We start from the raw sequence: 13,356 nt of genomic DNA, 5'->3' as shown, positions 1-13,356 counted from the left end.
CTTAAAGGAGAGGCGTTTTAAAAGGGATGAAGTCCTGGATGCACTGCCAGAGTGAAGACCGGAAGGTCCATTTATGGCATTTAAATTAAACATTAATGGTCAATAAAAAAGAAGAAGAAATAAAGAAAAAGAAATGAAACGAAACATATACACATATTAATTGTTTACATATTTTAATAACATTAATTAATTATATGCTGACTTGAGGAAGCCCAGTGCCATGTGAACAAAGTGTTCATGTATTTCTATAGACTGATGCAATTCAAGTTTTATTAGGTTACGGAAAAAATTAAAAAAAAAAAAATATTAGGATTTAATGGTTATATTGGGAATTGTATTGGCTTTAATGGAAAGTATAATGGTGTCTACTGGTATGTGATGGATTCTATTGGTGGGACAATAAAATCCTCTTGGAAAAGTGTCTGAAACATAACACGAAAAAATTTTAATGGTTTTACTGGAAAAAGTTAATGGTTCAAAATGGTATTTTAATGGAACCCATAAGAATTTCTGTGATGGTTTCTATTGGCATTCTATTGTTTTGTTTTTGTTTTTTAGCAGTAATGTTGTAATCTTACTCTTTTCTTCCCCAAAAGTACTATTGATTCTGAAAATAATATATACATATAACAGCTACAGTTTAAATGGGATTGGGTTTTAAAGCACGTCTGCGATGAAAGGATGTTAGGCTAAATCTAAAATAGCCATCGTTTTGTAATTTTTCTGGTAAGTCAGGTAATTTAGAGCTCCTTAATCACAGATTTTGTTTATTTATTAATTATTATTATTATTATTATTATTATTATTATTATTATAAAAAAATTTTATAATGACATCCAAAAATACTCAACTGTGACATCTTACCTGATGTGTAACTTTCTTTCTTTCTTTCTATTCGTGTGGTTATTTTCAATTACAAACTCACCCTGAAAAATAGTCATTGGAGTTACAAAAACAAAAGAGTGACAACTAGCCCCGATCTTTCAAACAAACGCAAAACAGCAGAAGCTAACAGCTAACTCATTTACATTTCTGTTTTATTCAAACCGATATTAAATAATGTTATTCTGTTACGGGGGGGAACTCCTTCCACCTAGCGCAAAGGACTTTTACCGTAACAGGAAACAGGAACTCTTCTGACGTAGCAAGTGGGAAATTCAAATTTTTAAAACATGTTCGAACGAAAGATGCTTCGGCAGTTTTAATTTTATATGGCATTGAAAACACAACTAATCTGTGGTAACTGAGTAAATTATCTCCTCGCTTTAAAAGCATATACATTTTATTGTTTTATTGTTTTGAACTCGCTCATAACGGCGTTTTAAAGTGAACCATCGGAGCACAGCTGGTGAGTTTGTTGTGCAACATGTCCGTCAAAGCAATCCTTTATTATGACTGCTTTTCCGGTTCATTAATTGCGTTAGTTTGACGTAGTCAGATCAAGTTTTTACCTTTGTGGAATAATATGCATAATGTATCCAGTAACGTTACTTTGCTCCGCGAGTGTCCGATTCAGAGTTAGCGCTTTAGGAATGTTCAGCTTTCTTTCAACGATAGAGATAAAAAGAGGATTCTTCTCAAAGATACTCACTCAGCATTGATAATGCGAAAATAAATATAATAGCTCCTCTGTGTGGCTGAATCTTTAGTTTTGTGTTTTGATCGTGTTTGTTTACAAGTTTCTCACCAGGTACGTCATATTGCAAATGTGTGTCACTAATTGTGAAATAAAAAAAATTGTGCACAAATGTTTTGATGCAGGTGTAAGTGTCCTCAGCATGCCTGTAGAAAGCACTTCAGAACTCCTCAGGCACTATGAGGTTTATGAAACCATCGGCTCAGGTAATGTGCGTTGATTTATACTTAAGTGATTGCGCATATGACAGACTTTCATCAAGAACACATTTGATTTATTCTGTTCTACCCCATAGGCGGGTTTGCCAAAGTCAAACTTGGTAGACACATACTGACAGGAGAGAAAGTGGCCATCAAAATAATGGAGAAGAAAGACTTAGGGGTAAGATCTTCGTTTTTTAGGTTGGCCTTGCCTTTAAACACATTTTACATTTCCACAAATTCATTTGACGATTAATGAATAAATATGGATATGTTTCTTAATTGAATTGATTAAATAAAGCGTTAGCATGCTGGAAATGAGATGAGTGTGTATTTTGGAAAATAAATGCTCTTTTAAGCGTGCGTTACTTGCTTTTAGGATGATCTCCCCAGAGTTAAGATAGAGATCGAGGCCATGAAGAACCTCAGTCATCAACACGTGTGTCGTCTCTACCATGTTATTGAGACATCAAGCAAGATCTACATGGTGCTTGAGGTATGCTTTCATGAAAGTGATGCTGATCTGTTGTTTAACGAGCGTGGATTAAGCTTAACATTCTTGTTACACGTAGTACTGTCCTGGAGGAGAGCTGTTCGATTATATCATCGCTAAAGACCGGTTGTCAGAGGAAGAGACCCGGGTGTTTTTCCGTCAGATCATCTCAGCGTTGGCTTATGTTCATAGCCAAGGCTATGCCCACAGAGACCTCAAACCGGTGAGTTGGTCGAACAGAACATTTGACTTTTAAATAGCTTAACCATATACTCAGATCTCCCATTAAAGGAACAGTTCGACCAGAAATGAAAAATGTCTTAAATGAATAGTTTAAAAATTGTCAGAAAATGTACTCGCTCCAAGATATAGATGAGTTTGTTTCTTCATCTAAACATCTTTTCTCAATAAATATTCATAGATCGAGCACTGTTTACAAGTGAGATCAGTCGAGAGGGTTAAACAAATATGTTAGATTTTGATGGCAAGGAAAACATGTTGAACTGAGGAAGACATGGATTTTACTGTATTTTATTGAAAAGCAGCAATTTAAATTTTAAATGCCTCAATGATGTATTAGTTTTTTGCAAATATGCCGCTTTTCACTCACTCGATGTTAATTGAGGAATGGTTTTGTGTTGATTACTCGCTGATTTTTATGATGCTTTTATCAGCCCTTTGAACAAGTCGTTCCAAATTCACAAGACTTTATTCTGTGGAACACAAAAGAGAAATTTAAAATGCTGTGCTCATTTTTCTGTTCCTTGTATTTAAAATCAACAGGGACCAATGCTTTTAAGCATTGAAAAACACAAAAAGCATCATAAATATGATCCAATCTGTGTCCTATATTCCAATCCATATACCCATGTGATAGCTCAGGAAAAACACGAGGGTGCCTAAATGATAATATTTTCAATTACCAGGTACTTATTACATTTTCAATGTTCGCTTGACTAAACTTGTTTCTTACTGACCTTAGGAAAACCTGTTGATCGATGAAGATCATAACCTAAAACTCATTGACTTCGGCCTTTGTGCCAAACCAAAGGTGCGTATCCCATCTATTATGTCCATTTTCTTGCTTAAGTAAAGTCAAGTCACATTTATTTATATAGCGCTTTATAAAATTCTGATTGTTTTAAAGCAGCTGCACAGTAAACTGCAATCGCAAGATTTCAGACAGTGTTATCATTATTCAGCTCATGTTGATTCATGTTGTTCAGTGACACTGCAGCAACGTTTATCAAGTTGTGAAACCAATTTAATGAAGCTAAAAAGCAGTTCTACTGAAAACAATATTGATATTTTATCTATACTTATTGATTTAAATATGTCCTTTGGTATCAGCACTTCAATACATTTTTGACTTGGTTTGGATTCAAGGTGAATGTATTAATGGCAAAGTTTTAAATTTGACTTTGACTAGGGCGGTTTGGGTTTTGAATTGCTGACCTGTTGTGGCAGTCCAGCATATGCAGCTCCAGAGCTCATTCAAGGCAAGGCTTACATTGGTTCTGAGGTCAGTGTGGCATACGGTGTTTGGTGTCCAGCGCATTTGAAAGCAACGATAAGTGAAGCATGCACATTTCTTGTGATCTCGTGGCACATGTGTTTCAGGCTGATGTGTGGAGTATGGGAGTATTGCTTTACGCTTTACTGTGTGGTTTTCTTCCGTTTGATGATGACAATTGTATGGTACTCTACAGAAAAATCACTGTAAGTTTGCGTGAGCGTTAAATCCCTCTGCAACTATTTATTCATCCATGCATTTACTAGGTTACTGGAATAATAATATATTTTTTTTACAGTATATGTGATCTCATTATGCAGTGTTGGCTTGTGTTTTGACAGAGAGGCAAATATAGCAACCCCCACTGGCTTTCACCTGCCAGCATTCTGCTTCTGAACCAGATGATGCAGGTACTGTGCGAGGTTTGTGTGTCTGTTCTATTTGTTTTAGTAAGGCGGTGCAATTTAATGCATCCTCTTTTCCTCTCCTGCAGGTGGACCCAAAGAGGCGTTTGACTGTGAAACAATTGCTTGATCACCCTTGGGTCATGAAGGGATACAGTACACCAGTGGAGTGGCACAGTAAACATCCTGTAAGATGAACTCTATAGGCATTAAAGTGCTTTAGTTGCTTTAAAGATTTAACAGATTCACATGACCTTAATGTGTTTATGTCAAATGAAACCTGCATGGGTCAATATGTTTATTGATCAACGTTCATTGATTCTTCATTAATGGACGCTCAACTATTAAACGCAGCAAGTAAATGTAGAGAATATTGTATACAAGTCATTGAGTGGATGTATAATTTCCTTTTTGTATGCTTGTTCTTTTTAGTTGGGTCATATAGATGAAGACTGTATCACTGAAATGGCGGTGTCTTTTAAACAGTCCAGACAAAGGTCAATCCAACTTGTGTCAGAGGTACTGAGTGATTCCTGTGATTTTTAAAATGAGTGTTATAATTATCAACATCAAAATTCATTTTTGTTTAAGTGTATAGATCTAGCGAAGATACGACTGTTTAAATGTTAGAGGTCAGTAAGATCATGTTTTAAAAATATTTTTAATGGAGCCTCACAAAAGCTCTATTTGTTTGATTTTAGTACAATAAATGCAATATTGTGATATATGATAACATTTATTCCTGTGATGGCAAAGTTCAATTTTCAGCAGCCATAGCTCCAGGCTTCAGTGTCAAGAGAAATCATTCTAGTTTACTGATTGGGTGTTTAAGAAACAGTTTTATGGAATAGCTTTTTAATTACCTGTGAAAGATAACAACAAAAGCGTGAAATGATTTTACCTCGACCACTAGATGGCAGTAGATGCCAGTGCATTGGCCAAAGCTGCTTCCTTTAACTATTGAGATGTGACTTCTTCATAATTCACTCTGTTGTAACCACGAGTATTATACATCAGCTGCACAGTAGATAAGTCTTTACTCTGTGGTTTTGTTTTTTTTCAGTGGAAGTACGATCAAATGACCGCCACCTACCTGTTACTGTTGGCTAAGAAGCGTCAAGGCCGCCCCGTGCGTCTGAGAGCTGAACGCCCCATGATTGACCCCATGTACTCTCCATTACAGAACATACAAGTGAGTTCAGTTTCCACACATTTCTGAATGCACAGTGGTCAGCTCATGCTACATTTATACAGATACAAAGACGGTATTGCCATTGTAGTTTAAAAGTCAAACAGAAGTGACAGCTGTTTATTTTTTAATATTACTATAGTCATGTTTGTGCGACGTATGGAGTGTGATTTTGTGTGTCTGTCTCAGCTGAAGAATAGTCTACGCTTCAGTGAGGATGATGATGGTGTTCACCCAGTGGTGCTTGGCTCTATGGTCTTCCCCCCTGATTGCTACGATGACGAGAATCCCTGGACCCCTCTCACGCCCAAGAACACACACACCACAAACACTCCACGCATGGTTAGCCTCCATGTTCTCTTTATTTGTCTGCTCTTCCCTCTCGTCCATTGCTGCTTTGAAGACAGTCTTTTTTTTTTTTACATCTAACTTTTTCTTTTTCTTGTACCGATTCTTAATTGTTTTGTTGCTTGATATTGTTACTTTTTTAATGTTAATGTACTTTTTTCTGTACAAAAGTCACAAAGAAGAAACAGTACTTCTGAATGAATGCAATGTTGATAGACCTGGATTGTGTTTGGGCACCAACTTGTAGAAAAGTTTAAAGCTGTAATGATTACGATTAAAAAAAAAAAAAAATATATATATATATATATATATATATATATATATATATATATATATATATATATTTATTTATTTATTTATTTTTTACAAAGGCTGCATTAATCGTAGTATTTAGTTTCACTTTCATTTAGAAATCATTTCTAACATGCTCATTTTGGTCTTAATATTGTAGATCTTAAAAACTGTTGTGCTTGAGTCTTATTAATTATTATTTTTTTTAATACATTGTTCAGCAAAAACACATTACATTGAGCAGAGGTGACAGAAAAAGACATTTTATAATGTTACATTTAAATTTCATATAATTGCTGGTTATTTGGACTTTCTATTCAACACAAAAATACTAAGCAGCAAAAAACCTTTCAAGATTTTTAATAAGAAGAAATTCTGTATTTTTGATCAAATAAAAGGCTTTGGTAAGCATAAGAGACATCTTTCAAACACATTTGTATTTATTGCCCTTTTTTAAAAATATTTTTAGGCAACAGGAGACAAATTGCAACACATTTAACCTTGATTTTTTTTAATTATTACTGTACAAATGTTTTGTCCTTGCTAAAGGAAATGCTTATTGTAGTAATCCCCGAAACGCTTCAGTCATTAATTGTTGTGAAAACCCTTGTCATCTTCAGAAGCTCACCTCTGACACATCGGAGAAGCGGTGGAATGAAATGGGCTACTCCCCCATCATAGAGCAACGGAGACCCCGTAAACAGAAGCCAGAGAGACGTGATAGAGCCAGAGAAAATAAAGAGAATCTTGCTGTGACGGCCACAGATGGAGATGTGTTTGCTCTGCCTGCTCCCCGAACTCCGATGTCCAGCAGAAAGACCAAATCCAACAGAAATGTAGTGACAACACCTAACAACAACATCACCACCACAAGCAGTGACGCAGGCAAAGGTGAGCAGTATAAAGTATCCCTTAAGATTGTTATTATGTTCTACTGCTCAGGTACCTCAGGTATATTTGTAGCAGAAGCCAACAATAATTTGTATTGATCTATGCCAAAAATCAACAGGATAATTAAGTAAAGTTCATGGTCAATGAAAATATTTTGTGAATTTCCTATGTAAATATATCAAAAACTTAATTTTTGATTAGTAATATGCGTTGCTAAGGACCTAACTTGGACAACTTTGAAGATTTTTTTTTTAAATACTTAAATACAGTACACTAATAGATTAAATGCATTAATTTTTTAACAGTGGATATTATCTAGAGATATGAAGGATTCATAGAACATAATTCTAAATACAATTTTTTTTTTTGTGAAAAGTGTTGCAGTTTCAGTTTTTGATGTTTTAATGGCATATTTAGGTTTTAAAATAACATACTTGAAGAGCGCGTTGTGTCATCTAGCGTCTATACTTTGATTCAGTTGAGCAGAGTATGAGTGTGCGTCTCTGTATGGGCGCTGTGTGTCTGGGGAGACGTCTTCATGTCCCAACATCCACTGTGTCCACCTCGTTACTGTCACACACCACCTCCTGCACTGGAACGGACAGGTGCACACTGGGGAGGGAGCGTGTGTGTGTGTGTGTGTTTGTACGAGACAACTCCCGAAGCGCATACTGACAGGTGTATGTGTCCCTGTTCCCAGTGCTGCAGCAGCATGTAGCATGTAGTGACATGTGTTTATCCTGTGTGTGCAGGAGCGGGCAGTGCCACTAAAGAAGCGTCCCGCAGGAGAGAAGTGGACCAACAGCAGAGCGGTCAACAAGGAGAACTGGATATGCTGGCTTTCAGCCCAGAGAGAAGGTAGAGGGCTTTGTCAAATAACTAGCAGAAAGTATGGAGCGGTCCTGAACTTGTGGGGTTTAAATGTGAAGTGTGTAATTCTGTCATGCAAGATTATATAAAAAGATTATAAAAATAAGCCTTTTAAGCCAACAAGCGGCTTTTAAATGCATATATGTAGTTGACTCTTCGCCTTTTAAAATAACTTTTAATTTGTACCTAGAGGGTAAACCCAACTTTTTTCAAGGGGCAACAATTTAAAAATATAAAAATTTTTAACTGCCATATTTTTCAGTAGTAGCCTCTTGGCAAATGCTGCATTACATTGTGATAATTTAGTGATTGTAGAAATGTGCAATTCTAAACTGAATTTCCCACGTGAGCAGGTCTCGATCTCTGGACTTGGCTGGCTGTCAGGTGGACAGTGGGCAGAAGCGGAAGGGAGGTAAAGTGTTTGGCAGTCTGGAGAGAGGCCTGGATAAAGTTATTACAATGCTCACTCCCAGTAAGAGGAGAGGACTTCGAGACGGACCACGCAAAATTAAGGTAGCACTTTTTTATATTTATGTATAGCATTTAAGACCGTATTGTTTGTCTGTTGTTCTCTCGAATGCCTAAAATGATCTTTTTATTCATTTCTTTGTTTTTTTAAAGCATATATATATATATATATATATATATATATATATATATATATATATATATATATATATATATATATATATATATATATATATATATATATATATATATAAAACCTAATCTTTCGTTAGGATAATAAGAATTTCAAATGGGGGTGGGTATCATTATGAAATGCATGTTTTTCTCAAATACACACTGAAGACAATTATTGGCACCCCTAGAAATTCATATTGGGAGTAAAATATCTCTGAAGTATATTCCCATTTATATTCACAATTTCCCTTAATCATCAATCACAATGAGAAAACCCAAAGAATATATTTCTGATGTGCAGCAAAGATAATTGAGCTTCACAAATTAATGAAGCGGGTTTAAGAAAAGTGCATTTCCACCATAAGGGCAATCATTTCAAACCAACATCAAATGTTATGAAATTGTCTGGAAGAGGGCATGTGTCTATATTGTCTTAGGACACCGTGAGAAGGAGCGTTTGAGTATAAAAAAAAGTACTATATACATAGAGTCAGAGCGCATGCAGATATGAAGTTATCTCTCAAGTATTTAGTTTGAATGGACAAACTTGTGCTGTTTGAATTGTTATTTGCCAGTTTAGTTTTTCCTTAAACATAGCACATAGCCAACCACGCTGAAACCATGACTCTAAAAGCGTGATACAAAGCGAATCATGAGTAAGTTGAAAATTCTCTTTCGAGAGAACAGGAAATCGTATTTCTTAAAGAAAGCAAATAGTTGTTAAGGGGTTAAGAAATGTATTATAAGAAATATTTTGATATGTTAAGTTTTATTTGTGATGAATCTTCCATTCAGATGGTTTTAAATGATTATTATGATAGTATTAGCATATTTTGGTTTAGCTGTTATTTTAAAAGGTAGATCACCATCAGTTCCATCATCATTTAGTCACTCTTAAGTTGAGCCAAACCTGTTTATTTCTTCTGGTGAACGAGATATTGTTTTTGAACTTTTTAATCCCTTTAATATTTCCTTCAAGTGTTCATAATTCTTTCTGTTTCATTTCAGGTAGTCTCTCCATCATGCGCATTTAGATGTTTGTCAGTTACTATATAACGCGTACATTTTTTTGTTTTTGCTTTAGGCTCAATACAACGTGACCCTCACCAGTCAAACCAATGCAGACCAAGTGCTCAATCAGATTCTCAGCATCCTTCCAGAGAAGAACGTGGACTTCGTTCAGAAGGGGTAAGGTCAACTTATCCATCATGCGTTTCCTGCTAAATCGGGGGTGAAGCGCAGGATGAGTATTTAAATTAATAAATAATTAATATATTTAAACAATGTAGTTCTAGAATACAGTACATAACTGCATGTTAATTTAACAGAACAGTAAAAAAGGTTGAGAACTGCTGCTCGAACCGAATAACTTGGTTGGTTTGTTAAATTGTTATATGCTTTTTCTGTTAGCTATACTCTGAAGTGCCACACGCAGTCGGACTTTGGAAAGGTGACCATGCAGTTTGAGCTGGAGGTTTGTATCCTGCAGAAGCCTGAGGTGGTCGGGATCCGTCGACAGCGGCTCAAAGGTGACGCCTGGGTGTATAAACACCTGGTAGAGGACATCCTGTCCACCTCCAGCATCTGATATCATTTCATCCACTTCAAGAGTGACATCACCTCCTGCCCGCCCTGACTTTAACACGGTGGACATACATTACAGAATGCCCTACTTTATGCGCCTTATGATGATATCCATCATTTTCCGTTATGCCCAGGAGGTGGTACAGTATTATTCTGCCTTTGAGAGAAGTGCAAGTATTTTGTTGTCACTTTACTTGTAATGACCTAATTCAGCTAATTCATATAGCATTAAGCAGCAGTTGTATCTTATTTGCCTTTTGTTTTCATGTTTGTCTCCTTGACGTCAACGTCCGTCATGTTTTATGTGTTTTAATGTCATTTTTAATGTAAATTTAATGTAGTGTAAAGTAATATGTTACCCTTTTCTAGATGTCTGTCATGTTTGCTTTTGATAATGTCAATATGACATGTAATTAAATAAATATTTTAACACCATGTATCACCGTATCAGTGGCAGATGTGTTTTACATTTTTATTTATATGAAATAAGACTATTTCCTCAATTTGGAAGAGCAAAATTGGATATTTGTGTAAATTTAAAATTTAGGCTCAATCCCATTTCTACCCCTTACCCCTCAAACAGAATCTTGATTCTCTTTTAGTTGGTGGGGTAGGGGTTCAAAGTTTTTTGTTTTTTTAGGGGTATGATTTTAGTTTATCCTCAGCATAACCCATCTACAGTAGCAACATGGCTGCCCGAGCAAGCAAATAGACACACAAATGTAAGCATTACTCACATTAGTTTTCATTAGGATCTTTATTAATTTGTTTCATGTCATAGTCAATCATTTGTTTAAATTACGGTCATGTTATTCAAAGAAAGTTTTCTTATAGGGCGTGCTAACATTAAACCATTAATACTTCTGACTGTATAATAGTGCCACAGCATATCTTAATGTCAGATCCAGCATCCGATTACCTTCAAAGACATTCACTTGATCCCTTTTCTCAAATATTGCCAATTCGAGAGAGAGAGAGAGAAAAGTTGTGTGTATGCTCGTCTGTGCGTCTCTCTTTACAATGAGTGAGTTACTGCAAAAACAGTGACTACATCCAGCCATTCAGTGTTATGGTGCAGAGTTGACAAGTTTCTTCGTACCTGGCTTTGAGAGCTGTGCGATCTTCGGTGTGTGTGTCCGTAAGCAAGACATTACAAAAATAGAAAAAGCGATATTAATATTGAACTGTAATGTTCACCAGCAGGTGTGTATTGTAGGAGCTAGATGACGTATGATGACACGTGACGTCGTAGTAGTAGTATTGTCCCATCAGGGGGATATTTTCACCTGTTTCAAGAGGAAGGACTATGCAATAGAATTGGAATTCAGCCTTAATTTGCTGGCCACTTAATTTCGTGGCCGTTTATAAGAAGGCTGTTTGAGGGAGTATTTAGTAAATTAATAAGATCTGAGTTTTCTGAGAGCTATGGCTCTCACTTAACATCTGCAGCTAGCAAAATGTTGTCTGGTATGTGTCAAAATACCAATCTTTGCAAGTGTCCTCATAAACGCAGTCATTTTAATCTTAAGTGGAAGCAAACCGCTGAGAAAGAAAACACACGTGTATCAGTATATTGGGTCTGAGCTCTTAAAGTTACAGCAGTCTAATATTCCTGCTGTCTGTCCTTCATGTGAATTAACAACAAAAGAGAGAAAATCTTTTGACTAAATTACTTTCGTAAATTTAAGAACTTTTTTTTTTTTTAGGCTGCTATTACTTTAAATTGTGATATACATTTGACAAGAATTATGAAATTTGTATGATAAAAAAATAACTATATTGCGATGTTATTTTTATCCTTACCATAAAATAAAATTACTTGTATTGTGATATAGAATTTTGGTCACATTGGCCACCCCTAATGCTAATCAAATCAAAGTACCTGTATGGAATATACTGTTTTAACAATCACTAAGTAAGTTCAACGTAGTAGTGATAGATTTTTTCTACCATTTTGTGTTTCATATCTAATTGAATCTGATTCATACAAGGTAAGATTTATTGTTAGCAATCTATAGTTGTCGGTACTATCAAACCTACCATTTAAAATAATAGGTATCTATTTCAAAGTACTTTAAAAATATCATTTATTCCTGTGATGCAAAGCTGAATTTCCATCAGGCATTACTCCAGTCTAAAGTGTCACATGATCCTTCAGAAATCTTTCTAATATGCTGATTCATTTTTAGAATGATCAACATCGGCAAAGTTGTAGTTTTTTTTTTTCAGGATTCTTTAATAAAAAGTTTAAAAAGAACAACATTTGAGTCTTTTCTAACAATATAAATCTTTAGCATCATTTTTTATCAATTTAATACATCCTAGCTGAATAAAAGTTTCTTTCAAAAAAAAGATTGTTAGGAAGGATTTCTATTTAAATTAAATATAGCTCTTTTTAACCTTTAACCTTTAACATTTTTAATTTATTCAAGAATCCTAATAAAAATATCACAGTCTCAAAAAAAAGAAGTGCAACAGTTTCCAGCACTTATAATAAATCTGCATATTAGAAACATGGAAATTTAGCTTTGCTAAATCTCCCTTTATTCTCTCAAACTGACTGTGCAGTTTTAATCGAATAGAAGTTGAGTGTTTCAAATTGGCGTAAACCTCTCCCACCATTTTATGGTATGTGCATGCCGGTATAACCAATATGTCACATGCTGGTTAGATCATGTATTATCTTGCTTTAACTGCTCTGTTATGATTGAAGTGGGAGCAACCTGTGTGTCAGTCCTACTGTGCGTATCAGCATAACAATAGCTATTAGTGTGACAGATATGAGTGCTTACATAGTTAACATCAGATGAAGTGTGTGTGCTGCTGGGGAGGTGGACGGTTAATGGGGGGGTAAGGTGGTAATACGGGGATGAACCCACCCCCCCCACACTGATAATGACTCCTGCTGTGTGTTTTATAGAGGGGGGGGGGCAAGGGCCAGCTGCAGGAACAGACGCTCGCTGTCATCTCTCTCACGTCTCCTTAAGCCGTCTCTCTTTCTGCCTTTCTGTTTCTCCACTTACCCTTATTATCTCTTTTAAGTTGAACTTCAGCTCTTTATGCTAAAATGAAATTTAAAAAGATGGGCTATATACGAATACTGCTTAAATAAATTTCTCTTAAAGACGCCAAAATGAAAACTCTGTCATTAATTACCCTAATGCCGTACCAATCCCATAAGACCTTCGTTCATCTTCAGAACGCAAATGAAGATTTTTTTTTGATGGAATCGGAGAGCTGATCCCCTCCGTAGACAGCAGCACAACCGAAATTATCCTAGCTCCAGAAACGCAGT

The 13,356-nt window shown here is 35.6% G+C and overlaps 1 protein-coding gene across 1 annotated transcript; it reads left to right on the top strand.

The window, feature by feature from the left end:
• Positions 1–983: 983 nt before the first annotated feature.
• melk (maternal embryonic leucine zipper kinase) lies at positions 984–10,500 on the top strand. The gene is made up of 18 exons (XM_043243673.1): positions 984–1,348; positions 1,762–1,842; positions 1,932–2,017; positions 2,216–2,332; positions 2,409–2,552; positions 3,312–3,380; positions 3,759–3,851; positions 3,950–4,048; positions 4,184–4,252; positions 4,336–4,434; positions 4,679–4,765; positions 5,310–5,438; positions 5,625–5,777; positions 6,695–6,965; positions 7,718–7,823; positions 8,189–8,348; positions 9,562–9,665; positions 9,888–10,500. Exons 2-18 carry the CDS (start codon positions 1,779–1,781, stop codon positions 10,063–10,065), a joined length of 2,028 nt encoding a protein of 675 aa, XP_043099608.1. The 5' UTR covers positions 984–1,348; positions 1,762–1,778; the 3' UTR covers positions 10,066–10,500.
• Positions 10,501–13,356: the final 2,856 nt, after the last annotated feature.

Source organism: Puntigrus tetrazona, chromosome 1 (assembly GCF_018831695.1).
Source record: "Puntigrus tetrazona isolate hp1 chromosome 1, ASM1883169v1, whole genome shotgun sequence".
Taxonomy (NCBI): domain Eukaryota; kingdom Metazoa; phylum Chordata; class Actinopteri; order Cypriniformes; family Cyprinidae; genus Puntigrus; species Puntigrus tetrazona.
Note: the sequence above shows the minus strand (reverse complement) of the source record. Positions and strands in the feature narration are given on the sequence as shown.

What these genes read in the sequence shown, in the direction of transcription:
- melk (XM_043243673.1), top strand. Translation starts at nt 1,779, where the DNA reads ATGCCTGTAGAAAGCACTTCAGAACTCCTCAGGCACTATGAGGTTTAT. An exon ending in AGTGGCACAGTAAACATCCT is followed by an intron (nt 4,435 to 4,678) that starts GTAAGATGAACT and finishes TGTTCTTTTTAG; the next exon opens with TTGGGTCATATAGATGAAGA. An exon ending in ACGGACCACGCAAAATTAAG is followed by an intron (nt 8,349 to 9,561) that starts GTAGCACTTTTT and finishes TTTTTGCTTTAG; the next exon opens with GCTCAATACAACGTGACCCT.